Source organism: Macaca fascicularis, chromosome 8, assembly GCF_037993035.2.
Source record: "Macaca fascicularis isolate 582-1 chromosome 8, T2T-MFA8v1.1".
In the NCBI taxonomy this organism is placed as follows: domain Eukaryota; kingdom Metazoa; phylum Chordata; class Mammalia; order Primates; family Cercopithecidae; genus Macaca; species Macaca fascicularis.
The window spans coordinates 21,671,452-21,697,853 of NC_088382.1; the positions used below are offsets into that span (position 1 = coordinate 21,671,452).

The window sequence follows — 26,402 nt, forward strand, 5'->3', positions numbered from 1 at the left end:
GCATTTGTGACAAGTGACTTTAAACTTCTAGCAAACAAATAACATTTCATATATACATATATATTTTTTTCTTTTGAGACAGGATCTTGCTCTGTCACCCAGGCTGGAACTCATGGCACGATCACAGCTCACTGCAGCCTCCAACTGCCAGGCTCAAGCAATCCTCCCACCTCAGCTTCCCGAGAAGCTGGGACTACGTGTACCATCATGCCTGTCAAAATTTTTTTTTTTTTTTGGTTTTCATAGACACAGGGTCTTGTAATGTTGCCCAGGCTGGTCTCGAACTGCTGGGCTCAAGCAATCCTCCTGCCTCAGCCTCCCAAAGTGTTGAGATTACAAGTGTGAACCACCGCACAAGCCTCGTAATTCTTATGAAGTATATCTGACTGAAGGAATATGCTGGAGAACTTGCTCTTTTTAATAATCACTTCAAAAAGTTAGGTATAACGAAAAGTTCCTGAAATTCAATGTTAGATATGAGTTCTAAATTTCTTTTCAAAGAATATGTCAGTATGTTCAATTCTTTGCCTTCTACTTTTAAACTTAACTTCCTCGTATAGCAACCTTTTTCCATTACCTAGTCCATCCTGACTCATTCCAATCACATGCTCCACCCTAACTCATTCCAATTACCTGCTACCTGCTCTGCCCTGACTCCCACCAAAGCACTCAACCCGTCATTCTCTTTAAATTAGCCAATCAGAATTAGTTTAGCCTGTGCGGTCTAACCCTAGCCAATAGGGGAACGACATGGAGGGGGGGCACGTGAGTCAGGGATAAGAACCCCTTCCCCTCCCTTGTCCAACTGTGCGCTCACCATTGTTCCATCTGTAAGGGTGCACCTTTCTATACAGAAGTAACTTGCCTTGCTGAGAATTAAAAAGAAAATTTTATATTCGAGTGCTATTTCTTCTGCGGCACTGAAACTTTATATACAACATTTAATAACTTCGTTTATGTGAAAAGTGTGAACATTGATCAAGAAAATCAAGCATACTATGATTTTTTTTTCATAATATCTAGAGCAATTTGTACACCTCTTTATAAATCTTTTAAGAGCAGGGTGTTAAAATAAACGTAAGGTTAAATCATTGCAGTCTATCTGAGAAGGGAAGGTAACTGCTGAATCAGACAAGTGGGCTTGTCAAGTGACACCAAATCAGGTTTCGTCAACTTCAGAAGCACCATAGAAACCAGGAAAGGACAGAGTGAAGACCCTGCTGAGCACGCATTTCTACAACTAGCAATTCAAATAAGCTATTTTAATTGTAAAACAGCCCAAGGCCCACTGGTACCTTTAAAATGCCCCCGGGCAAAAGCAGCTGAAGGTCAATAAAAATAATTCAGAGTGGCTGATGAGCAGCCTCCAGACAGAATCTGTTCTCCAAGGAATATGACAACAGTCTGACTTGCTTCTCCCCAAGCTAGGAGCTCCAAAAGTGACTTCAAGCTCTTCCTACCGATAGGTGTTCCCGGCCCTCATTACAGGGCGAGGGCTCTGGCTTACCACTCACGCACAGGAGCCAGAAAACCGTCTTCTGCCACAGACTGCACCTGAGGTGACGCCACCTCACCATGGCCTTTTAACTTTTCCCAACTCAGACCACGTTTCTTGCATTTATCAGATTGCAGTGCGTTCAAGTGCTCTCCACTGAAGAAAACCAAAATACACGATCCTGCAATACATTTCTTTGATCTATTTTGACATGGCCCTTCAGAAGCCCCGCAAACAGAAGTAGCTCTGCAAAGCTATCTTTTGTGCGGGAGATTTGCATCTGTAGAGAGAATCTGTATTGATGGCAGCCAGGCATTCTCTGAGGCCTTCCCTTGTCTAGGAAAGATTAACTGAGGGTCTGACATCTTTAAGGGTCTGAAAGAAACATTCGCCATCTATTCTCTCTCTCTCATCATGCCTAGGTTTTACCACCTACTTGTGAGGTTTCATTTACATAACAGGAACACCTTTGCTACCCAGGCTCATCTTCCTCTCTTTTCATAACCTGTTTTGATCCAAGCCCCCACTCTTTCTGTAACTTCAATTATAAGGTAAAAGCTTCTCTACTCCATTGAGGGTCGTGTAATCAATCTATGATTATCCCCTGTGTGCATGTTAATAAATTTGTATACTTTTTCTCCAATTAATCTGCCTTTGGTGAGTTGATTTTTCAGTGAACCTTCAGAGGGCGATGGGGAAGTTTTTTCCTGGATGGCCCCTACAGTATATACCCTTCTAAATCATTTTACTATGTACACAGATGCAAAACAAACTGAGATATTATACTTGTTAATTTTATACTTTTCTACTGGCTGGGCATGGTCGCTCACACCTGTAATCCCAGCACTTTGGGAGGCTGAGGTGGGTGAATCACCTGAGGTCAGGGATTCGAAACCAACCTGGCCAACATGGTGAAACCCTATCTCTACTAAAAATTCCAAAACTAGCTGGTCGTGATGGTGCATGCCTATAATCCCAGCTACTTGGGAGGTTGAGGAAGGTGAATCACTTGAACCTGGCAGGTAGAGTTTGCAGTGAGCCAAGATCACATCATTGCACTCTAGCCTGGGTGACAAGAGCAAAACTCTGTCTCAAAAACAAACAAAAAACCTCTTCTACTTATGTATCATATTTTGTAAGCCTATAATAAAATTCTAAGCCCCAAACTGCCTGAATGAACCCCATTCTTGGTGAAGGGGATTCCAAAGGAACTTGAAAAACCAGTTTAGGACATGACAGAAAGGAGGTGTTGGACATGCCTCATTACGCCCTCCTCCTTTTGGAGTTTAGGCACAACTGACCAGCACTAACATTAAAATTGGGATCCTTAGACTGACAAAACAGACTCTTAGTAGCAATAAGATACCAATTTCAACCTGACTCTAATATAGCATCACATGATAGATAGCAGGTCCTAAGGGAAATCAAAGTATTTCACCCCAAAATGCATTTTCTTTGACATATTTTGAAATGGTTCTGCAAAGCTGTCTCTAGTGGGGGAATCTGCATTTGATAGAGAATCTCCCTCCCTTGCTAAATCTTTTCTGGAAAGTCTGACATCTTTTAAGGTCCAATAAGAGACATTTGACATCTATTCTCTCTGAAGTCTATTATTTAGAGACTTCATCTATATAACAAGAACCTTAGCTTCCATCCCACCACCCCCTCAACTTAACTCAAATACTTATTTAGGCTGACTATAACTCTTCAGGTAAAGCTTAACTCTTTCAACCAACTGACGATCAGGAAATCTTTGAATTCATCTATGACCTGGAAGCATCCCCTTCCAGGTGTCCTGCCTTTCCACGATAAACCAATGTATGCCTTGTATGTGTTGATTTATGTCTTTGCCTGTAACTCTGCTCTCCCAAAAATGTGTACAGACAGGTTATAACCCACCCATCTTGGGCACATGTTCTCAGGTCATCCTGAGGCTACGTCTTGGGCCATGGTCACTTGTATCTGGCTCAGAATAAGCCTCTTCAAATATTTTAGAGAGTTTGGCTTTTTTTTTTTTGGTCAACAAAAAAATGACTGCGAATGATGAAACTGTATTGCTGTATTTATCTTATTTTACTTATTAAACATTTTATTGGCTATTAAACTGTTTCTAAAATGATGTTATTTTGTAACTAAAATAACAACTGGGTTCCTTCTATGTACCAGGCAGTGTGCTACACACTACAACAGGTATTCGCCACATTTGATTGCTCTCACCTTAAGGTTTTTGCATTTTTTTTTTTTCTCTAATGGAATGTTCTTTTCTTTTCTGGTAAGACAGAGTACAGTGGTGCAATCATGGCTCACTGCAGACTTAACCTCCTGGGCTCAAGCAATCCTTCCACCTTAACCCTCCAAGTAGCTGGGTCTAGAGGCATATGCTACCACGTTTGGCTAACTTTCTATTCTTTTACTTTGTAGAGACAGGGTCCTACTGTGTCGCTCAGGCTGCGGTGGAATACGCTTATCCATGACCTTTGTGTCCAAAGATATCACGGACCTTCCTTTTGTAATTCGGTTCTCAGCTGAGTAACAACTATTCAGGCATATCCTCTATCTCCACTCCTCCTCAGCAAGAATATTACTGGCATACTGCTTGAGCTCAAAGTGTTTTTTTAAAAAATAATGACCTATCTTGTTTCAAAGCTCAAATTCTTAAGTCTATGTAGTGTAAAGAAACAAAAAATCCTAAGCCCTCCAACAAACTGAATGGACCCCTTCTTGGCCAAAAGAAACCTAAAAAACTGAATTCCTGCCATGATGGGACGGGAGGTCAGATGCACCTCCTCATATCCACTTCCTTTTCAAGTTCAGCTGGCCAAACTGACCAGCATTAAGGTTAAAATGGAGATCATAAGACTGATCAAAACAGACTGTGTGGCAATAAGATACCAGATTAGAAAGAAGACCTAAGGCCATCGGGGTATGGTGGCTCACGCCTGTAATCCCAGCATTTTGGGAGGCCGAGGTGGGTGCATCACCTGAGGTAAGGAGTTTGAGACCGGCCTGACCAACATGGTCTGACCCGTCTCTACTAAAAATACAAAATTAGCCAGGTGTGGTGGCGCATGCCTGTAATCCCAGCTACTTGGGAGGCTGAGGCAGGAGAATCGCTTGAACCCGGGGGGCACAGGTCGCAGTGAGCCAAGACACTCTGTGAGTGTGAGTGTGAGCCAAGACAGTGAGCCAGTGCCACTACACTCCAGCCTGGGCAACAAGAGTGAAACTTCATCTCCAACAAAAAAAAAAAACAAAAAAAAAAACATGTGGCCATGTGAGGCAAGGGTGAAGTCACACCCTAACCATAAAATTTCATTAAATGGATTTGTATTAACCTGGTATAATGTGGCTTACTTGCCAACCTGACTCTGGTATAGCATCACATGACAGATAGCAGACCCTGAAAGAAATCAAAATATTTTACCCCAAAATAAATTTCTTTGACCTATTTTGAAATGGCCCTCCAAAGCCATCCTTTGTGGGGGAAATTTACACCTTTGGAGAATCACCATTAATGCAGCCAGGCCTTCCCTTTCTAGGCCTTTCCCAGACGTAGGAGAGATTAGCTGAGAGCCCAACACCTCAAAAGTCTGAAAAGAGACATTTATAGTCTGTTTCTCTGAGGGCTGCCACCCGTGAGGCTTCTTCTACGTTACAAGGGTCAAGGGCCATGGCTCCCACAGCCTCAAGTCAAGCATTCCTATTCTTCAAGTCTTCAGACAACAGCTTAACTCTCTCAACCAATTAACTCAACCATCCCTAAAACCCACCTATGACTTCTAACCCCCATTTCAAGATGCCCACCTTTTGGGGCTGAACCAATGGATACCTTTCATGTACTGATTCATGTCTTTACCTGTAACTTGTCTGCCTAAAATGTATAAAACCAAACTGTAACCTGACTGTCTCAGGACCACTTACTCAAGGGTTCTTGGGTTTGTGGTTTTTTTTTTTTTCCTAGGCTGTGGTCATTCACACTGGCTCAGAATAAACCTCTAAGATATTTTACGGAGTTTGGAGGGCCCGGCATGGTGGCTCACCGCTATAATCCCAGCATTTTGGGAGGCCAAGTCGGGTGGATCACTTGAGCCCAGTAGTTTGAGGTCGGCCTGGGCAACATGGCGCAATCCTATCTCTATAAAAAATAAAAAAATTAGTGGGGTGTGATGGCACATTCCTGTGGTCCCAGCTAGTCAGGAGGCTGGAGTGGGGGGGAATGCTTGAGCCTGGGAGGCAAAGGTTGCAGTAAGCCCAGATCACACCACTGCACTACAGCCTGGGTGACAGAGCAAGGCCCTGTCTCAACAAAACAAAAAAAGAGAAAACATTTTGCAGAGTTTGATATTTCCATTAACATTAGTGATAACACCTTTTGCATATACGTTCTTATCCCCATGATTAATTCCTTTAGGAAACTAGTATGGTATTTTTAATTTCAAATTTTCATCAGATTATTAAAGAATTTGACACACTGCATTAAATTACCATAACAGGGATGCAAGAATGATTTTCTTCATTCTCCTAAATGTTAATTAAACCGAAATGGTAAACAGAATGAGTCAGCAGTGAAAATAGAAAAACGTCTTAAAGTCACAGGCACAGAGAAAACTGCACATTCCTCTTTCAGAAAAAATACTTCAGAAATTCTGAACACAGATTTTTTAGTGCTGTAAGATTGGCAGTTTATATTCCATTGCTCCTAGTCAAGAGTATTGCTTCTGGTTGGGCGCGGTGGCTCACACCTGCAATCCCAGCACTTTGGGAGGCTGAGATGGGCAGATCAGCTGAGGTCAGAAGTTTGAGACCCACCTGGCCAACACAGCAAAACCCCGTATCTACTAAAAATACAAAAATGAGCCGGGCGTGGTGGCACACACCTGTAGTCCCTGCTACTCTGGCGGCTGCAGTAGGAGAACTGCTTGAACCCAGGAGACAGAACTTGCAGTGAGCTGAGATTGCGCCACTGCACTGCAGCCTGGGCAACAGAGTGAGACACCATCTCAGAAAAAAGAGTATTGCTCCTGATGAGAAAGATGTGGGAGGACCTATTTCAACCAACTTTATTGCCAGAAAGCATGGATTTTAAAGACATGAGCCATCATTACGGAATGTAAAAACCTAGAACTTAAACTGTTAGTCTAAATTTTGAATTGTGAATGGGGTATTTCCTATCTAAAACAGCCAATATTCCATTAAATCTAGGGTGTCACGTGACAAGGTGCTCCTGTGCGTCCGCATGGCTGCCCTCACAGTGCTGCTGTTCGGCCTTGTATTAAACAACTTAAACTGCTCCGTTACACATCCTGCTGCCAGAGAACAGCCAAATGCCAAGGAAAGGGAAAACCTTAGCCTAGTTTTAAAATAATTGCTTGGCTTTGCCTGTACTTAAAGAGTCTTTCTCTAACAGAAGGAGACAACTGTCTTTTGGGAAAAAAAAATTTCACTTTCATTATCTCTTAATTATAGTGTCGCTGTTCCCAATGTTATACAATAGCAAAGAATTCTGCCTGCATTACCATTATAAACTATTTTCAGTATGGATGACTCAGAATAGCATCTACTTTCTCAAATTTGACATGTAGGACTAAATTTTCTAAACTTTTGATGACAGGCAGATGTGTAAATATCTCTAAAGTGAGTGAACCTCTCCAACCTTGTCAACGTGCTCCACACCACTCTTTAAATCCACAGTATTAACGAGATTGAAAAGATGAACCACACATAGTTCTCACCTCCTTAAAAAGCGATGAATTATTTTAATATTTCAAATTCAGAACTAATCCCAGGGCTGTACAATGCCTAAACAATCTATAGAAAAATGTGATTAAAATATTTTAAAATTATTAAAGTGATACGTCCACACAGTTAGCCTCTTTTGATTCATTTCTTCTCAGCTCCTCTGTTCCCATTTTCCAAAAATCCTTCTGAAACAAATTACTTCTCGCAGTCGTTAAGTGTCATTATATCCCTAAACAATGTGCTTCTACCACTGTGTCATCATAGGTTGTAAACACACTCTCAGTTTTGTGCTGTGCTAGATGAGAATTTAACAAACTTAACTATGCCATTCCATCTTCCCAATATACTTACATAGCTTTTATTTGTATCTGTATTGATTACCTGTGTAGCTTTACGGAGCATAATATTATTATTGTTTTAGTGAAAAATTTTTTCCCCAGCTTTAGTAAGGTGTTATTGACAAATAAAAATTGTACATAAGTGTACAATTCGATGTTTTTATAAATGAATTGTGAAATAATTACCACGATGAAACTAATTGACATACCTTTCATCTCACATAGTTGTCACTTTCTTATGTACTTATTTGACGAATAATAACTGACATTATTCTGACATTATTTCTTCTTTCCCCAGTACAGGCAGCATCTTCTAACTTCCTCTCTGTACAAGGAGCTTGACAGATCTCTCTCCCTGTTCCCTCTTAGTTCTATCCAGTTTGACCTCCCACCTTCTATCATCTGTACTCTTAGGGGATCAAGTTGCACAATATTTATATTTTAATGTGTGCCACAATTAAATCTTTCACATGTCTAAATGTAATAACCAAAATTCTATTATTATGGTAAGATTTTTAATTATTAATTATGCCATAATGATGGCAATCACGAAGACATTTTTTGTTTTCAATTTTCATTCAAAACATTTTTTTGTAGAGATGGCTAAAACCATATGGTCCAGGCTGGTCTCAAACTTCTGGGCTCAAACGGTCCTCCTGCCTTGGCCTTCCAAAGTACTGGGATTACAGGCATGAGTCACTGTGTCTGGTCAACGTTTTCTCTCACTACTAATTTTTGTTTATTGAGTTTTCTAACTGTAATTTTTCCTGTGCAGATTTTAAGAAAAACATCCTTATATGTTTCCAAATTTTCCATGCAATCAGATGTTCTATTGAGTTTTAAAAATTTTATTTATAGGCCAGGAGCAGTGGCGTATGCCTGTAATCCCAGCATTCTGGGAAGCCAAGGCAGGAGGACTGTTTGAAGCCAAGAGTTCAAGACCAGTCTGGGCAATATAGTGAGACCCTGTCTCCACAAAAAAAAAAAAAAAAAAAAAAAAAAAAAAAAAAAAAAAAACAAGAAAGAAAAAGGAAAAAAAAAATTAGCTGGGCATGGTGGTATATGCCTGTAGTCCCAGCTACTTGGGTAGCTGAGGTAGGAAGACTGCCTGAGCCCAGATGTCTGAGGCTGCAGTGAGCTATGACTGCATGTACCACTGTACTCCAGCCTGGGTTACTGAGTGAGACTCCATCTCAAAAAAAAGAAAGAAAAAGAGAAAGAAAAAAATGTAAAACATGTAAGACTTCAAAAGGTTATCAAGAGTAATAAAGTAGGTATACATATACTATACCGCCAAATGTAAAAAATATATATTATCAATATAGTGAAACCACTGAGTACCCGTCACTGACTGCCTGCTATTCTCCTTTCCAGAAGTAACAACCATTCTTTGTTTAATAATTTCAATATATGAATGCATTCTTACTAAAAATAGTAGTGGTTTGCATGCTTTCAAATGTTATCTTATATGCAGATTCTTCTGCAAGCTGCTTTTTTTCATTCAACATTACCACTGGTGAGATTCTTCCATGTTGATACGGGGAACTCTAGTTCCTTCCTTTTCAATCATATGGACATACAAAACCCATTCAATCACTTATTAATGGACATTGAAGTTTTTAAATTTTGAGCTATTACAAAGTTGCTATAAACATGACTTCTGTAAAACTAAGAGTTTCTGTAGGTATATACATACTTACGACTAATTAACTGAGATATAAGAATAAACATTTCCAACTTTATTATTGCCAACTGCTTTCCAAAGTACAAATGATACCACTAATACTTTCGCAGTGTAGAAGAGGCCCATTGCTCCAAATCCTTGCCAACATTTGGTACTTTTAATTTTGGTCAAGGTAACATGTGAAATGACATTTTACTATATGTTTAATGAATATCCTTAATTATCAGTAAGTTTGAAAATGTCTTCATATATGTATTGATCTTCTGAGTTTCGTTTTCGCAGCATGGCCTATTCAGTTTTGCCCATTTTTCTACTAAGTTGTCTTTTTTCTAATTAAAATTTCTTTATAAATATTACCAAGAATCCTAATCCTTTATTAGTAATATGCTACAAGTATCTTCTCTTAATCCATGAATTGTCTTTTGTTTTTAAATATAATTTTAATATAAAGTCATTACTTTCGGTGTAATTTTAAGTATCAATATTTTCTTCTACTGTTTTTGAGAATATGTATATATATATGGATGCATATATTTATGTAGAGACGAGGTCTTGCTATGTTGCCCAGGCTGGTCTTGAATTCCTGGGCTCAAGTGATCCTCCTGTCTTGGATTCCCGAAGTATTGGGATTACAACTATGAGCCACTGTACCCAGCTGCTTTTGTAAATCTTAAGAATCTACTTTCTACCTAAAGGGCACGAAGTTATTGTCCCACATGTTCTTCTAAAAATCTGAGAACCTTGTTTCTCAAATTTTTATCTTTAATCTACGTGAAACTGGTTTTTGTGTTAGAACTGAGGTGGGGAATACATACACACACACACACTTCTCAATGTAAATTATGGAAGCATTTTTGCTTCCAATTATCTGACGTACTTTATATATCATCCATCAAATTTTTATAAGCACTGGAGACAGCTGCTTCTGGGTTCTCTTTTCCAACCCATCATCCTATCTGTGTATTGTTATCTGGGAAAATGTCATCATGGCCCTTCTGTACTTCTCCCCCTTAATTAATGTAGGAGGAGGTTTGGTATAAGGCTACAGGGAGCTGTGAAAACTATGGTCAACCAGAAAATGCCTATATCCATGCAATTTAATGTTTAAACAGCACTGTGTTGGCCAAGTAAAACAAATGTTCAGGCTTCACTGTCCCTAGCTTGAGACCTCTAGTTATCTAAGTACATGCTACACAGCGACAGACTGTCCCAACCACACAAAAAATGCAGAATTTAAACATTTTGTAAACATACGTTCTCATCGGAATTGCTTTTAACAATATGCTACTATTAGTTTGGTATAATCAGATTTTTGTTCCACCAGATACACTGTTATTCTTTGCTATATCCTTGGTTAAGATGCTTAAGATCAGGGTCTTTATAAAATGGGGATAATAATAATATCTGCTTTGTAGGACCAAGATTAAATGTATTAATGCATTAAATGCTTAGGATAAAGCTCTAATATTTAGCAATCACTGAATTATCACTATTATTATCGTGTACATCATTTATATTTTGGTTACGTTGTTTCCAGTTTCTTTCTTGATTTCCATAAGTATGTTACATCAGATTGAGAAAACTAGGAGCTTATACTGAATATTGTTTTTTATTCTATCTGATAAAACTCAGAAGATGCATTTTGTTTTCCAAATTTGACTTTTCAAAGCTTTCCCTTAATGTCAGATTTAATAGGTCTTGGTAAAAATATATACTTCTCAGAGAGGTACAACAATTTGTCTCCTGGAGGCAGAATTTCTGAACTGAGCATAACTTTAAAAGGCAAAAAAATGAAGAAAACCTCCAAGGTTTAAAAATAAGGATGCAGTCTGACAAACTGAAACTTTCAAGTTGATTAAAAAAAAGACACCAAATCTCGAGTGAAATAAATGGTCCATTTGAGACAAGTTTATCAGCATGTAAGAGAAAATAACCTTTCCATACAGCTTTGATTCAAATCTTCACTTATAAAACACTTTTTGTAGTATTTGTCATCAGAGCACCTGGCCATGTTTACATACATGTAAAAACGTAATATAGCTCTAGCTATAGTGAACATGCTTAATCAAAATAAGTATTTAGAAAATAAGTACTACTTTTTGTGTCCAAAAAGCAGCATGTAGGATTCTCAGAATTATTTGAAGCTCCTATTCCAGGAAAGCTACACTGTTATTTTCATTTTTTTTCCTATGTAATGTAAATAAAAAGTGATGTGTTTCATAGCACATTATATAAGTCCTTACTATAAAACATTTTTCTAATTTGTTTATAGTGACCATCTCTCAAAAGAAGAAGGCAGAAACATTCAGAAACAACTGAGGCATTCTAGTAGGTTTCCAAGCAGGAGCAGCAGCCAAACATTTAGATAAACCTGTTCAATCAGACATGACTGAAAATTCAACAAATGAGGTTGTCGGGGGACAGGATTAGATGGGAAGGAAACAAAAGCTTTTCTACATCTCCAAATATATAACTAAACAGTTTGTTTTTACTTGAATGCTTAGAATTCCTTATTAATTTCGTAGTTCAGTAAATAGTAGGTCTTAAAGCAGGAAGCAACTGGAAAGACATTTTTTAACAAAAGGGATCATAAATCAGCTTAGTTCTGCTTATGCCCATGAAACAGTAACTGCTATAGAAACTGCCCTACTATAATAACTTTAAAAAGTCTATGTATGTATATAAAACAAAAGTTTTTAGAAATTTCAAAACAGAAAACACTGGATTATAATTCTGAAGAGAAAGAAACAAATGAGTTAAGACTGGCTTGCTGCTTAGAGAAAGCGTCTCGCTTCCAATAGTGGAAGAGGGTACCTAAACAGAGCCTGCGAGTCATGCTGAGTTGAGGAGATAAGAAAGGAGTTCAGTGATGTTGAGAGGGCTAGAACTTGTAGAGCCGCATAAAAGAGAGGGAAGAATTACAAAAACAGATAGCTCTGAAGACCTGCAGAGGATACTCTGATCTTGGCTGTAGCATCAATCTTAGCACAAGTGAAAGGAAATAACTCAAGGCATGGGGAAAATAAAGTTGTGGGATGAACAATTTCAAGAGTTCACACAGGGATAAGAAGAGTTTATGTTTTCTTAAGCCAGAGTGGACAGACTTTGTAATATATGGCGCATTGGAAAGAGGATGAAGAAGAATAAGAATGCCTTATTAATGGAAATAAACAAGTCCCAGAATAAAGACTGCTCTGGATCCACCAGAACAAAGGGTAAAGGTACGCCTCTAAAGAATTCAGTTAATCTACAAGTTACTTACCTGCACACCAGGAGAAAATTCAATGTTTTTTTTTTTTTTTTTTTTTTTTTTTAAAATGAATACAACTAAAATTAGCGCCTGAAAGATGGAAAATTCACAATGGCTGGCACTCAAATAAAAATCACAAGGAAAGCAAAGAAAAAGGAAAAAAAAATAATGCAACAGTTCCAGAAATGACAGAAAAGAAGGGAATCAAAGAGAAGAACCTTAAAAAAGCAATTATAAACAGAATAAATATATTCAAGGACATGAAGAAAAACAACAACCTGGTAAGGAGAGAAATGTAAGATATAAAATAGACCCATGTTGAACTTCAAAGATAAACATGCTGTTTATGAAATGAAAAACGAAGTAAATGAAGAATAGAAATTATCAAAATAGAGTACTGAAAGGACAAAGAGTTAAAAATATTGGAAAAAGCTTCAGTAAACCCTTGAGATAGCACTGAGTATCATAGAGAAACCAAATCCCCTAACAGGAGTGGGTACTTTAAGAAATAATGGCTGAAAAAAATACGAACCTATGAAGGCGAGAACCCCAACAAACACCAAATAAGGAAAACTAAAGAAAATCACACTAAGGCATCACATAATAAAATCAATGAAAACCAGAGATAGAAAAACCTTGAAAGCATTCGTAGTAGCAGAAAAAGCCATCTTGGATACAGAGGAATAAAGATGAGGATGATAGCAGACTTTTTTGTCTGAAATCCTGCAGGGCAGGGGAAAATGAAACATCATCTTTAAGTATTGAAAGGAAAAACAACTTGCCAAGGAATTCTATACCCAGTAAATATAAATTCCTAAAAATAAGGTGAAAATAAAGATAATTTCACACTGATAAAACACGAGAAAAATTCCTGACAGCAGGTATGTGGGGGTAAAAGTAAAAAGAGGTTTCTCTTTAGAGCAAAAATATTAACAATGAACTACTTTAAGTTTTAGAACATAGAATTAAAATACAGGACAACATCACAAAGGCTAGGAAGAGATAAGGGGAATTAACCTGCTATAAGGGTCTCAAACTATCGATGAAGCAGTACAATTTGAAGGTGAGCTGTGACAAGTTAAAGATGTATACTGTAAACCTTGCAGCAAATACTAAAATAATTAAAGAAGTATAGCAAATAGGCCAACAGTGACAAAAAACAGAACCACACACAAAAAATAATCCTACACAAGAAAGGAAAATAACAGATGGAATAAATAAGAAACCAACAGTAAGATGGCAGATTTAAAGTCAACTATACCAATAACTACTATGAATGTAAATGGTATAAGTACTCTAATTAAAAGACAGATATTGTGATTTAGAATAAAAAGCAAGGCCCACCAATATTCCATATAATAGAAGGCAATTTTAGAGACACAGCTATAAATTAACAATAAAAAGATAGAAACAAAATGTGTATAGCATGTAAAAACTAAAAGGAAACTAAAGTGGCTATATTAATGTTAGACAAAGTAGACTCCAAAATAAGGAATATAACCAGGGATGTGGAATGTCACTTCATGACAAAGGTGTCAAATCATCAGGAAGACATAATATATATATAGGTATAAGGGATGCAAAGCGACATAGAAACTTTAGAAATTTCTTATAAAGATACATTTAGCATATGGTGCAGCAATCTTACTCTTTTACTCCTAGGTAACTTCTAAAAAGATGAAATCATATGTACATGCAAAAACTTATATGTGAATGTACACAGGGGTTTTATTTATAATAGCTCAAAATTGGAAACAACCCAAATGCTCAGCTGGTAAATCAATACACTATGGAATATCCAAATAATGGAATACTTATTAAGCAATAAGAAGAGAGAAACTATTAATTATTAATTCACACAACACCTAACACTATACATGAATCTGCAAAGAATAACACTAAGTGAATGAAGCCAGACACAAAGCAGTCCTATGATTCCATTTATTGCAGTTTTAGAAAAGGCAAAAGTATAGGACACAAAGACAGGTAATTGTCTGTCATAATTGTCATAGGATGGGAGTAAGAGGAGAAGCAATTACTGCAAAAAGTATAATTAAACTATTTTGGGTAAAGGAAATGTTATTTATCTTAATTGTGTTGATGGTTATATAACCGTATACATTTTTCAAAACTCAAACTATATACTCTAAATTGATGAATTTTAGTTTCTGCAAACTATTAGAAGTCATGCACACTCCGTATTGTAAGGCTGAATTATCTGCTAATATTAATGTGATCTGGAAACCATGGGAAATTGAAATAGGGATATCCAGGAAGAGCCTGAGGAATTAAAGTCAGCTGAAACTTCCAGGCTCCTCCTGATAGCCCCATGAAAAACAGGTTAAAAGTCCTCCAGTGATAAAGCAATTGACAGGAAAGAAGCCTGGAGATGGGCACATCTTAACCCATCCATACATTTTCCCTTTTGTTCTTAGGCAGGAATAGAGATAGAAACAAGCTGAGGCAGGTTCCTTTGGAAAACAGGAAGAACTTCCTAACTTGCTACAAAGACAAAAGCCCTATGACACTTACAACTGACTTGACCAACCAGAAATTCTCAAGACAGTTAACTAAGGCTTCAAAGGAGATATACTGGCAGGAAAACTTCTGGTCTGGTACAAGGTGTCTGTGATGTCTCAACTGCTAAGCAATCCTCAGGTTCTTTATCTATATTCACATGTACTAGGCTGCTGAGGGAGAAGAGCTTCCACCAGGAGAATCCTCCAGTAGAGGAGGTTTCCTGGGCCACTCAGTCCAGGAAAACAGTGGACAAGGAAAATTTCATCAGTAGAATCTGGGGACTCTGGAATACACTAACCAATTAAGTCAATCCATTGCTAGGAAATGAGTCAATGAAAAGATGCTCACATGGGTTAACTTTGCTATCTCTGTCTAGCAGCATGTAGTAAACACTCTAAATAAGGGACAGTTGTTATACTTCCCCTTTTTGTCTTTTCTTGAATTGAAATTATTCTTTCTTTTTCTCTAGTACTTTATGTGAGGTACGTCAGATACAGTCAACTCTCCGTATCTGTGGGTTCCGTATCTGTGGATTCCGCATCTGTGGATTCAACCAACAGTAGATGGAAAATATTCCCTCCAAAACTGTGTCTATATGGAATATGTACAGACTTTCTTCCTTGTCATTATTCCCCAAAGAATACAACATAACAACTAATTACACAGTATTAGATATTATAAGTAATCCAGACATAGTTTAAAGTATATGGGAGGATATGCATCAGTTACATGCAAATACTATGCCATTTTACATCAGGGACTTGAGTGTCCTTGGATTTTGGTACCTGTGAGAGGCCCTGGAATCAATCCTCCACAGATATTAACGGACAACTGGATTTTCATATTTTTCACTTAGCCTATAGATTTAAGTGCCATCCATACCCGACTGAGGGGAATGAACACAATCAACAAATCTTAGCCTTGGAGACAGAAGCCGCAGCTGGACAGGCATGTTACAGAGAGATGGTATATTTGTGGTTGTAAAAGGAAAATTGCAATGTTTGGCAAACGCATTATTCAATGTATGAAGAAGGGTGTGTGTGCACACTGGAAAGAAAGAAATGGATATCTACTGCTTTGTGTGCCAACAACTCCTGTTCTGTGAGACCAGTATCTCATTCCTCTTCCCATTGCATGCGAGTGGGGGCTGACAATCATAATATTCCAACCTCTCAGTGATACAAGTCAGAATCCTGTCCTAGACCAGACTACATTAGAAGTTAGGGAAGAAGAAGAATCCTCTTTGGTGTCAAAATTAAACACACGATCTATAGCGCTGCTAATAACCATGTATAAAGGACCTCATTCCAAAGAATAATGCTGACACAAAAAATCACGCAGAGATAGAAGTGGAGAGTACGTCCGGGTGACAATCCATCTTCAGGTGTGCCCTTTTTCTAAGATGGATTGACTTGCTGTCACTTACACCTGTATGAACTCTGACATGATGTTGTGAGATAAAATTAAGTAGTCTAGTAACCCAGTATATAAGGTGCCCAGAAAATATGGTGGATGTAGTCTTAAAGAACTTGGGAACATTAAGAAATTTGTTCAGCATTGCTAAGTCCATGTCAAAGCCACTCCACTGCAATGTTTCTCTCCACTGTAAGCTAATAGAACATGCTAACACATTAAGAAAAAGGATCCAGCCACAGATAGAAGCAGTGGTACTATCCATCTTTTTACCCCAAAGATAATTCTGAGCAAACATGTCACCTTATCTTACTCTGTTCAAGTATATAAAATTGCTGTCACTCTGCAAAGATTATTCTAACTATATAAGCATGCTCCATTCCTCTCAAATTCCAAACACCATCATTTATCAAGATAATCATGCCTCATACTTCATAGAGATATCAGAACCCATCCAATTGGGCTCCTTCAATTTCCCAAAGCTAATTATACTATGCTCTCCTACATCTCACTTGTCCACCTTCTCAAAGGCCAGTCATTCCACATATGCACTGGATACGCATTCCCTCCCTCCATCCCTTGTCTCTGGGACCTTACACCATTAATTTTTCTATGCATTGCAAATTCAACCTTTCCCTCAACCACCAGAAATGTAAACTTCATGAAGACAGAAAACTTGTCCCTCTTGCTCACCACTGTATTTCTGGTGCCTGGCACAGCAGATAGTCAGTATCATTTGTTGAAACCATGACTAAATAAATGAAAGGATAGAGAATGAATAAATTGTAAGAAGTTTCCCATTTCTAAAGTTCTATAATTCTGTTTAGAGAAGAGCAGGTGCCACATTGGATTTTTAATTTAGGGTTAGAGGCTATATCAAATTTCAAGAATATGTCTAATAGACAAACATTTTTTTCATCCTTGACTTTCAGATAAATTCACTTTGAGCATAAAGATGAAATAAATGAAACAGAAAATGACAACACATGATACTTACTCTTCTTTCCATCCATATCTGCATGAATCTTCCGAGCCAAGAATCCACTTTTGTACACAGCAGCATTTGGATCATGAGGAATGTCCAAAAATGGGTTAGTAGTACTTCCAATACGACTGATGGTCTTCGGATGTGTTCCATTAGCTTTCTCCTCAGTACTTTCTGAAGGAGACTTTTTTTTCTCTTCATCATCTCTAAAAGGGAGAAAGCACAAAGACTGAGTCAAACACGTACCATAATATTCAAAGAAAAAAGTTACTTTCTGTAAAAAACTACGTTGTATTCCAATGGTCTATCACTTTTTTTTTTTTTTTTTTTTTTTTTTGAGAAGGAGGCTCGCTCTGTCGCCCAGGCTGGAGTGCAGAGGCGCGATCTCAGCTCACTGCAAGCTCCGCCTCCCGGGTTTACGCCATTCTCCTGCCTCAGCCTCCCGAGTAGCTGGGACTACAGGTGCCCACCACCTCGCCCGGCTAGTTTTTTTTTGTATTTTGTAGTGCACACGGGGTTTCACTGTGTTAGCCAGGATGGTCTTGATCTTCTGACCTCGTGATCCGCCCGCCTCGGCCTCCCAAAGTGCTGGGATTACAGGTGTGAGCCACCGCGCCCGGCCGGTCTATCACTTTTTACAACCACCACCATGGTAATGACAGGCACGATTTGTTAAATGTATTCTATGTGCCAGGTGTTATGCTCATGGCAATATCTTGTAAGACTGATATTAATATCCTCTATTACAGATAAGGAAATAGATTCAGTGAGTTTAAATAAATATACAAGGCCACAGATTTAGTGATGAAGAGACAGTGAAGATATGATCACAAAATCTCTAAAGTCACCGGTCTTTTCACCCTTTACAACGCTTTCATGTTTCTCTTCTTTCAAAGAAATCGGAGTTTATTGGCAGGAATCATGATGTTGACTTACGTATTTCTACAGGGACTAGCATAGAACTAGGTGTACGGAAAACAGCAAAAGTGTTAGAGTGAGCCCAACGGACAACAATAAACAACATCTCCCAAACAACCATGCTAGTCCCTAATATTAAGACCCCAGACAAAGCTACTATGGATTAGAATGGTGGTGCCACACACAGTGCTTTCGCATGTGATAGCTGCTACTTTCTCAACCACCATAAAAATAGTCCTTGGCATCTATTGTTCCCATCTTTATGTCCATGTGTACTCAGTGTTTAGATTCCACTTATAATTGAGAAGGTATAGTATTTGGTTTTCTGTTCCTGTATTAATTCACTTAGAATAATAGTCTTCAACTGCATCCATGTTGCTGCAAAGGACAAGATATCATTCTTTTTCTATGGATGCAGAGTATTCCATGGTGTGTTATGTGCCACATTTTCTCTATCCAATTCACCATCGAAGGGCACCCAGATTAATGCCATGATTTTGCTATTGTAAATAGGGCTGCAATAAACCTATGAGTGCATGTGTCTTTCTGGTGGAATGATTTATCTTTCTTTAGGTATACAACCAGTAATGGGATTGCTGGGTTGAATGGTAGTTCTTTTTTACGTACCTAGGAAGGTACTTAAAAACTGCTTTCCATAGTAGCTGAACTAATTCACATTCCCACCAATGATGTTTAAATGTTCCCTCTTCTCTGCAGCCTCACTGGCATCTTTTTTTTTTTTTTTGCCTTTTTAATAACAGCCATTATGACTGGTATGTGATAGTATCTCACTGTGGTTTTGATTTACATTTCTCTGATGATTAGTGATGAGCATTTTTTCATATGTTTGTTGGCCATTTGTGTATCTTTTTCTGAGAAGAATCTGTTCACGTCCTTTGCCCACTTTTTTAGTGAAGTTATTTGGTTCTTTGCTTGTTGAATTCTTTAAGTTCCTTATAGAAGCTGAATATTAGATCTTTGTCAGATTCACAGTTTGCAAATAACCAAAATATATTTTAAATATGTCACAAAACCAGAAGTGTTTGATAATGATGGTGATCAGAGAAAAACAACCTTTTTTTTTCCTCTATTGGTATTTTATCAGCAGTTTTGAGGTATGTGAAAATAAAACTGGACTCTGAGAAAAAACTGATGTTTTACATTTTGAAAGAATTTCAGATTTGTGAAGGACAGAATTCCCCTATGCCAAGCTTCTCCTAATGTTAACATCTTATATATTAGTAACTATAGCAAAAAATTTCAAAACTAAAAAATTAACATGAGTTTAATACAATGAATTAAACTCGGCTTTATTTGGATTCCATTAGTTTACGTTTTCTATTCTAGGATCCTATCCATGACCACACAGCGCATTCTGAGGTCTCTTTAGCATCATCCAGTCTGTAACAGCTCCTCAGTCTCTCCCTGTCCTTTATGACCGTGACACTTTGAAGAGTATTGGTCAGTTATCTTGTAGAACATCCTCAGTTTAGGTTTTTCTTATGTTTTCTCATGACTGGATAGAGGTTATGCATTTTGTGGGAAAGATTCCATACAGGTGATGCACCTTTCTCAGTGCATTAGGTCCAGGGGATACAAGTTTTATTACTAGTTATAATTAATCATGATCACTTGAGTAAGGTAGTGTCCCACAGGTTTCTCCACAGTAAAGTTACTATTTAACTTTGTAAGTGTTTTTGGGGAGATATCTTGTAACTATGCAAATATTCTGATTCTCCTTTACTCACTAACTTTAACATTAATTAGGGGATCTTGTAACAATTATTATTTATGGTGTTTTAATGGTTCCCTCATATATTTTACATTCATTAATTGAAATTCTTCTGTAAGTATGGACACATGGATATCTGTTTTATTCTTTAGGTTATAATCAAATACAAATACTATTGTTATTTAATTTGTTGCTTAAATTTTTCCAGCTTTGGCCATTGGGAGTTATAATAAAGAGTGCTCCCACATCCTGTGAACACGCCTCATCTTCTAATGTACTTCTTTACTTTCAGGTACCACAAAATGCCTCCAAGCTCATCTTAAATTTCCCTTGTCCTGGCCCAGAAATCAACCACTTCTTCAAGGAGCCTTGGATCTTTTTAATGGACAAGAGTATTTAGAAACCGAATCTAGGGGCTAGGTGTGCTCATTGCTTTGGGGTCCTCTCAATAGAGAAAGCTAGGCAGATATAGTCAAGTATCATATAACAACGTGTGGTCAACGATGGACAGCATACAATATACAATATGCTCCTGTAAAATTATAATGTATCCAAAAAATCCCATTGTCTAGTATTTACTATACTATGCTTTTCAGTGTTAGAGTATCCCACTTATTTATTAAAAAAAAGTTAACTGTAAAACAGCCTCGGGCAGGTCTTTCAGGAGGTGTTCCAAAAGAAGGCTTTGCACTATTTACAACACCAAAGACTTGGAACCTACCCAAACGCCCACCAATGACAGACTGGGTAAAGAAAATGTGGCACATATACACTATAAAATACTATGCAGTCATAAAAAAGAACGAGTTCCTTTCCTTTGCAAGCACATGGATGAAGCTGGAAATCATCATTCTCAGTAAACTAACACAAGAACAGTAAACCAAACACCACATGTTCTCACTCATAAGTGAAAGTTGAACAATGAGAACATTTGGACACAGGGAGGGGAACACTGGGGCAGTGGAGGGCAAGGGGAGGGAGAGCATTAGGAAAAATACCTAATGCATACAGGCTTAAAACCTAGATGATAGGTTGATAGGTACAGCAAACCACCGTGGCACATGTATACCTGTATAACAAACCTGCAGGTTCTGCACATGTATCCCAAAACTTAAAAACAAACAAAAAAAAAGCGCCTTTGTTATCATAGGAGATGACAGCTTCATGCATGTTATTGCCCCTGAAGACCCTCCAGTGGAACAATATATGAGGTGAAAGACAGTGATATTGATGATCCTGACCTTGTGTGACCCTAAGCTAGTGTGTATATTTGTGTTCTAATTATTTTTATTATTTGAACTCTTGGCCTATAAATCCAATGTGTTCTAATTTTTAACAAAAAAAAGTTCTTAAAAGTAAAAATGGCAAAAATTTCAAAAATAGGAAAACACTTATAAAGATATAAAGAAAATGTTTTTGTACAGCTGTATAATGTGTTTTAAGCTGTTATTACAAAAAGTCAAAAAGTTAAAATGACAAGTTTATGAAGTAAAAAAGTTACAGTATGCTAAAGTTAATTTATAATTGAAGAAAAGGTTTTTAAAAATAAATTTCCTGCAGCCTAAGCTTACAGTGTTTATAAAGTCTACAGTACTGTGTAGTAATGTCCTAGGCTTTCAAATCCATTCACCAGTCAGAGCAACTTCCTGTTTTGCAAGCTCCATTCACTGTAAAGTGCCCTAAACAGGATTACCATTAAAAAAAAAAAAATCTGTAATGCCATATTTGTTACTGTTCATTTTTTTTTGGTACTGTTTATTTTCTGTTTAGATATACAAGTACCATTGTGTTACAACTGCCTACAGTATTTGCACAGTAAGAAGCTATACAGGATTATAGCCTAGGAGCAATAAGCTATGCCATATAGTACACATGATGTTCACACAATGATGAATTCACCTGATGACACAGTTGTCAGAACATATGACTGTTATGAAGTGATGTATGACTGTATATATAAGTATACTCATATATATACACACATCTATATTTGTGTATCCATCCATCTATCCTAATTAATTCATATTAACACCACCAAACTGAAGCCAGCACAAGGTTCATTCCAGCCTTCCCCTACTTGCTTATCTGTACATCTTCAACAGTGAGAAACCTGGCTCTCATGATCTGCAATATATTGATTTGTTCAATCCTAGTAAACATATAAAAGAGTTCCAATATTGCTAGCCTATACCCATGTGAGGAACAAATTTATCTCCTAGAGTACAGTGTTTGTGTACATTTCTTTTGTCTTACACTGGTTTCCAAAGTTATGGGTCAGCTCTTTTTTTCTCACTCTCATCACAAGGTTTAGGTGGAAAACATACTCCTTTGTTATAGTCTGAATGGGTGGATCACGAGGGCAGGAGTTCAAGACCAGCTTGGCCAAAATGGTGAAACTCCATCTCTACTAAAAATACAAATATTAGGTGGGTGTGGTGGCGGGTGCCTGTAATCCCAGCTACTTGGGAGGCTGAGGCGGGAGAATCGCTTGAACCCAGGAGGTGGAGGTTGCAGTGAGCCGAGATTGCACCACTGCACTCCAGCCTGGGTGACAGAGCAAGACTCCGTCTCAAAAGAAAAAAAAAAAAAAATACAGTACTGTTACAGTCCACAGCTAACACCATACTCAACAGTCAAAGATGGAATGTTTTTCCTCTAAGACCAAAAACAAGACAAGAATGCCCAGTCTCACCACTTTTGTTCAACATAGTTCTGGAAGTTTCAGACAGAGCAATTAGGCAAGGAAAAAAAAAAGGAAGTGAAACTGTCTCTGATGCTGGCATAATCTTATATGTAGAAAAACCATAAAAACTACCCCTCCCCAACAACTGTTAGAATTGCTAAAGTCAGTAAAGTTTTAGATTATAAAATCGACACACTAAATGAGTAGCATTTTTGTACCCTAACTACTCAAAGAATTAAGAAAACAATCCCACTTCCAAAAGCATTAAAAAAAAAAAGTAGGAATAAATTTAAGCAAGGAGGTGAAGAACTGTACACTGAAAACCATAAAACATTGAAAAAGACACAAATAAATGTAAAAAAAAAATCCCATGTTAATGAACTGGAAGAATTAATATTGTTAAAATATACCTACTAACCAAATTCCAATGTCTTTTTTTATAGGGATAGAAAAAAATACTAAAATTTGTAGGAAACTAGAAACTACTCCAAACAGCCAAAGCAATCTTGAGCAAAAAATCAAGGCTGGAGGCATCACTTTTTGACTGCAAAATATAAAGCTACTATAATCAAAACAGCATGATATTGGTATTAAAAACAGAAAGGCAAGAAAAAATCCCAAGTAGCTACGATCAACTGGATTTCTGGGAAAGGTTCCAAGAACATACAATAGGGAAAGTACAGCATCAGGTGCCATGGCATCGACCACTGCCTTCTGTGGCTTATGCCAGTCTGAGATCCAAAATATGCCACCATCCCCTCTTAGATCCCTACTTTAGGCAAAATAGAAACCAGTCACGTGGGCAGTCCACAGACAGGCCAGAATATTGTAATCAAGTCCCAGTCTCTTCCCTGCATCCCAAGAGAGGGAGTAAGTAATTGGGCTGCTTCTTTAGGACTATGCTATACCATGCTGTGGAGGGAGTTGGGCAAGGATAAGTAACATTGTTTTGGAATTTCCTACTGTTTTAAATGTGTTTTTTATTTTATTTTATTTTATTTTTATTTTTAATTCAGGGTTTGCCTGGTTGCTGTACATCTTTGGTTTTCAGAGCACATTTGAAGTTATTTCAGATAGTCTTACTTGTTATATGGAATGTTTCCCTAAGAAAACAAGGGCCTGGAGCTTCCTAGTGCACCACTGTGCCCCATTTCCCTTTTATTGCTCTAGTCTTAGTGTTATGGGTTTAATTCAGTCCCCATAAGAGAAATTAAAGTACTAACTTTCAGCACGTATGAACGTGACCTTGTTTGGAAATAAGATGATTAAATTACAATGAGGTCATTAGAGTGGGCCCTTATCCAACAATACTGATGTCCTTATTAAAGGGAGACATCCGGACACAGATACACACATACAGAAGGAAGACCCTGAATCTACCACAGGCGAGGAGAGAGGCATGGAGGAGACTCCCTCTCATGATCTTCAGTAGGAACCAACCCTATTTTCACCTTGATCTCAGTGATCAAGAACCATGAGACAATAAATCTGTGTTTTTTAAGCCCATTTGTGGCATTTTGTTATGGCAGCCAAAGGAAATGGATATACTTAGATGCTACCTCACCATAGCTTCAGATTAATTTTATCACTTTTGCAGATGGGAGTGTGCCCTAGAGAAGAAAAACTGGGACAACTGTGTCTCAGTACTTGCTCTTCCATAAACTTCACTGTGATCCTGAATAAGCTGCAGCATCTCTCTAGATCTCGGCCTCCTCATATGTAAAATTTGAAGCTTGCTCTAAGTCAGTAAATACAAGCCATGCAAAGCCTGTCCATGGAGTGGGAGCCCAGGATGAGTAGAGAGGTCTCTGGAATCCCGATTCACTTTCAAAAAACAGCTCTCAGAAGCAGATTGTAGTCTTGAATCCATTCTAGTTCTAGTATTCCATGATTGTAGAACTCTGTTGATATAGACCAATAAATAACCACAAGAAAAGATCAGGAGATCCCGTGTCTCTCTATAGCACTGACCCTAAATGGAAACCTATCCCGATTAAGTTTAGGCTAAATGCTACAAAAAAGCCTCTCCCCTATGAAATAGAGCAGGTACCCCCAAGTTTTACCATGCAAACCCTCCACAGCAACTAAACTGCATACATTGTTAACTGACATGGTTTGGCATGTCACCCAAATCTCATCTTGAATTGTAGTTCCTGTAATCCCCACGTGTCATGGGAGGGGCCAGTGGGAGGTAATTGAATCATGGGGGCAGTTTCTCCCAGGCTATTCTCGTGATATTAAGTTCTCCTGAGATCTGAGGATTTTATAAGGCCCTTCCCCTTCAACTCGGCTCTCATTCTCCTTCCTGCCACCATGTGAAGAAGGACGTGTTTGCTTCCCATTCTGCCATGACTGTAAGTTTCCTGAGGCCTTCCCACCTCTGCAGAACTGTGAGTCAACTAAACCTCTTTCCTTTATAAATTACCCAGTCTTGGGCAGTTCTTTATAGCAGCATGAGAATGGACTAACACATTAGTAAGACTGGAGGGAAGATGGCAGAATAAACCCCTGTTCTTTCCTATTTAGGAAGCAGAACTAATTAGCCCCACTGACCCACCTTTGAGTGTCTCAAAAGGGAAACTTGACACTTGCCCCCACTACTTCATTAGCATCAGGCAAAGCACTCTATCCCTTTTGCCTTACTGTGTGGCAAACCCAGTGGGGCAGAGTTCACCTCTGCTCCTTTAGTTCTGATTGCACAGCCTGTAATACGGTTAGGCTGGCAGTCTCAGCAGGCCTGGTGGCCATTCAGGTCCCAATCACATTCTCAATATAACTTTCTGCGGGTGCCTTGCACTTTGCATTACAGAGCAGAGGTTTGACTTCATTTCACTCATCACTCTGCTCTGTGTATACACTCCTCTAGCCAGAACATTACAGAAGGGTAGGGGATATAAATCAGGTCCCAAACTCCACCTTGTACTGGCAACCATTACCATGATCCCTGTAACTTAATTTCCTGACCTTACAACCAGCCTAGAAGCTAGATGTTACCATATCCCTGCTCTCCTCCAGGAAGCAATGCTTGAGAACTGGTATTCCTGGGCATCAGGGCCAGCTGAGTAGTGATGAAAAGGAGCTCTAAGGTGCTAGGCAGTGTGTGCTAGGCAGTGCTGATATCATGATGATTAAGACTCCTCGAGGGGTTCACCATCCAGTAGGGGAAAGATACACAAAATATTGGGTAACACATTTTTTATAAAATACTCTACGTCTCCACAGAGTTGTTTACAAAGCAGTATAGGATCAGAGAGGAGGAAAGAGTCTGTATCGAATATGCTAAATTATAAATGCAAGAAATCCTTGTTGGATGATGGCAATGGGGTGATAAACTATGGTGGTTGTTACACAACTGTGCAAAGCTACAAACACTGGTGTACCATAAAATTGGTACACTTAAGTGGGTGAATTTTATGGTATAAAAATTATACCTCAATAAAGCAGTTTATAAAATAAAGGTGGTGGCTGAATGCAGGGGCAGAACACTAAGGTGGCTCACATCTCAATACTGTGATCAGATGATTGTAGGAAAATAAAGTGAAGAATGAACTTATAAAAAAATGTGCTGAGTTATCATGGGGTTTCTATCATACCACATCACATTATACCACGAGGCAGGATGAGTTTAAAATGGATCTTTGTCAC

The 26,402-nt window shown here is 38.2% G+C and overlaps 1 protein-coding gene across 8 annotated transcripts in view; it reads right to left on the minus strand.

Annotated features, from left to right (window-relative positions):
- PSD3 (pleckstrin and Sec7 domain containing 3) overlaps window positions 1–26,402 on the minus strand; it is a 554,389-nt gene that overhangs the window by 75,523 nt on the left and 452,464 nt on the right. For all 8 annotated transcript variants that reach the window (XM_045398994.3, XM_005562705.5, XM_015454524.4 and 5 more), the window contains one exon: window positions 17,437–17,630. In XM_045398994.3, coding sequence (XP_045254929.2) covers window positions 17,437–17,630 — 194 coding nt within the window. The remainder of the gene's footprint in view (window positions 1–17,436; window positions 17,631–26,402) is intronic.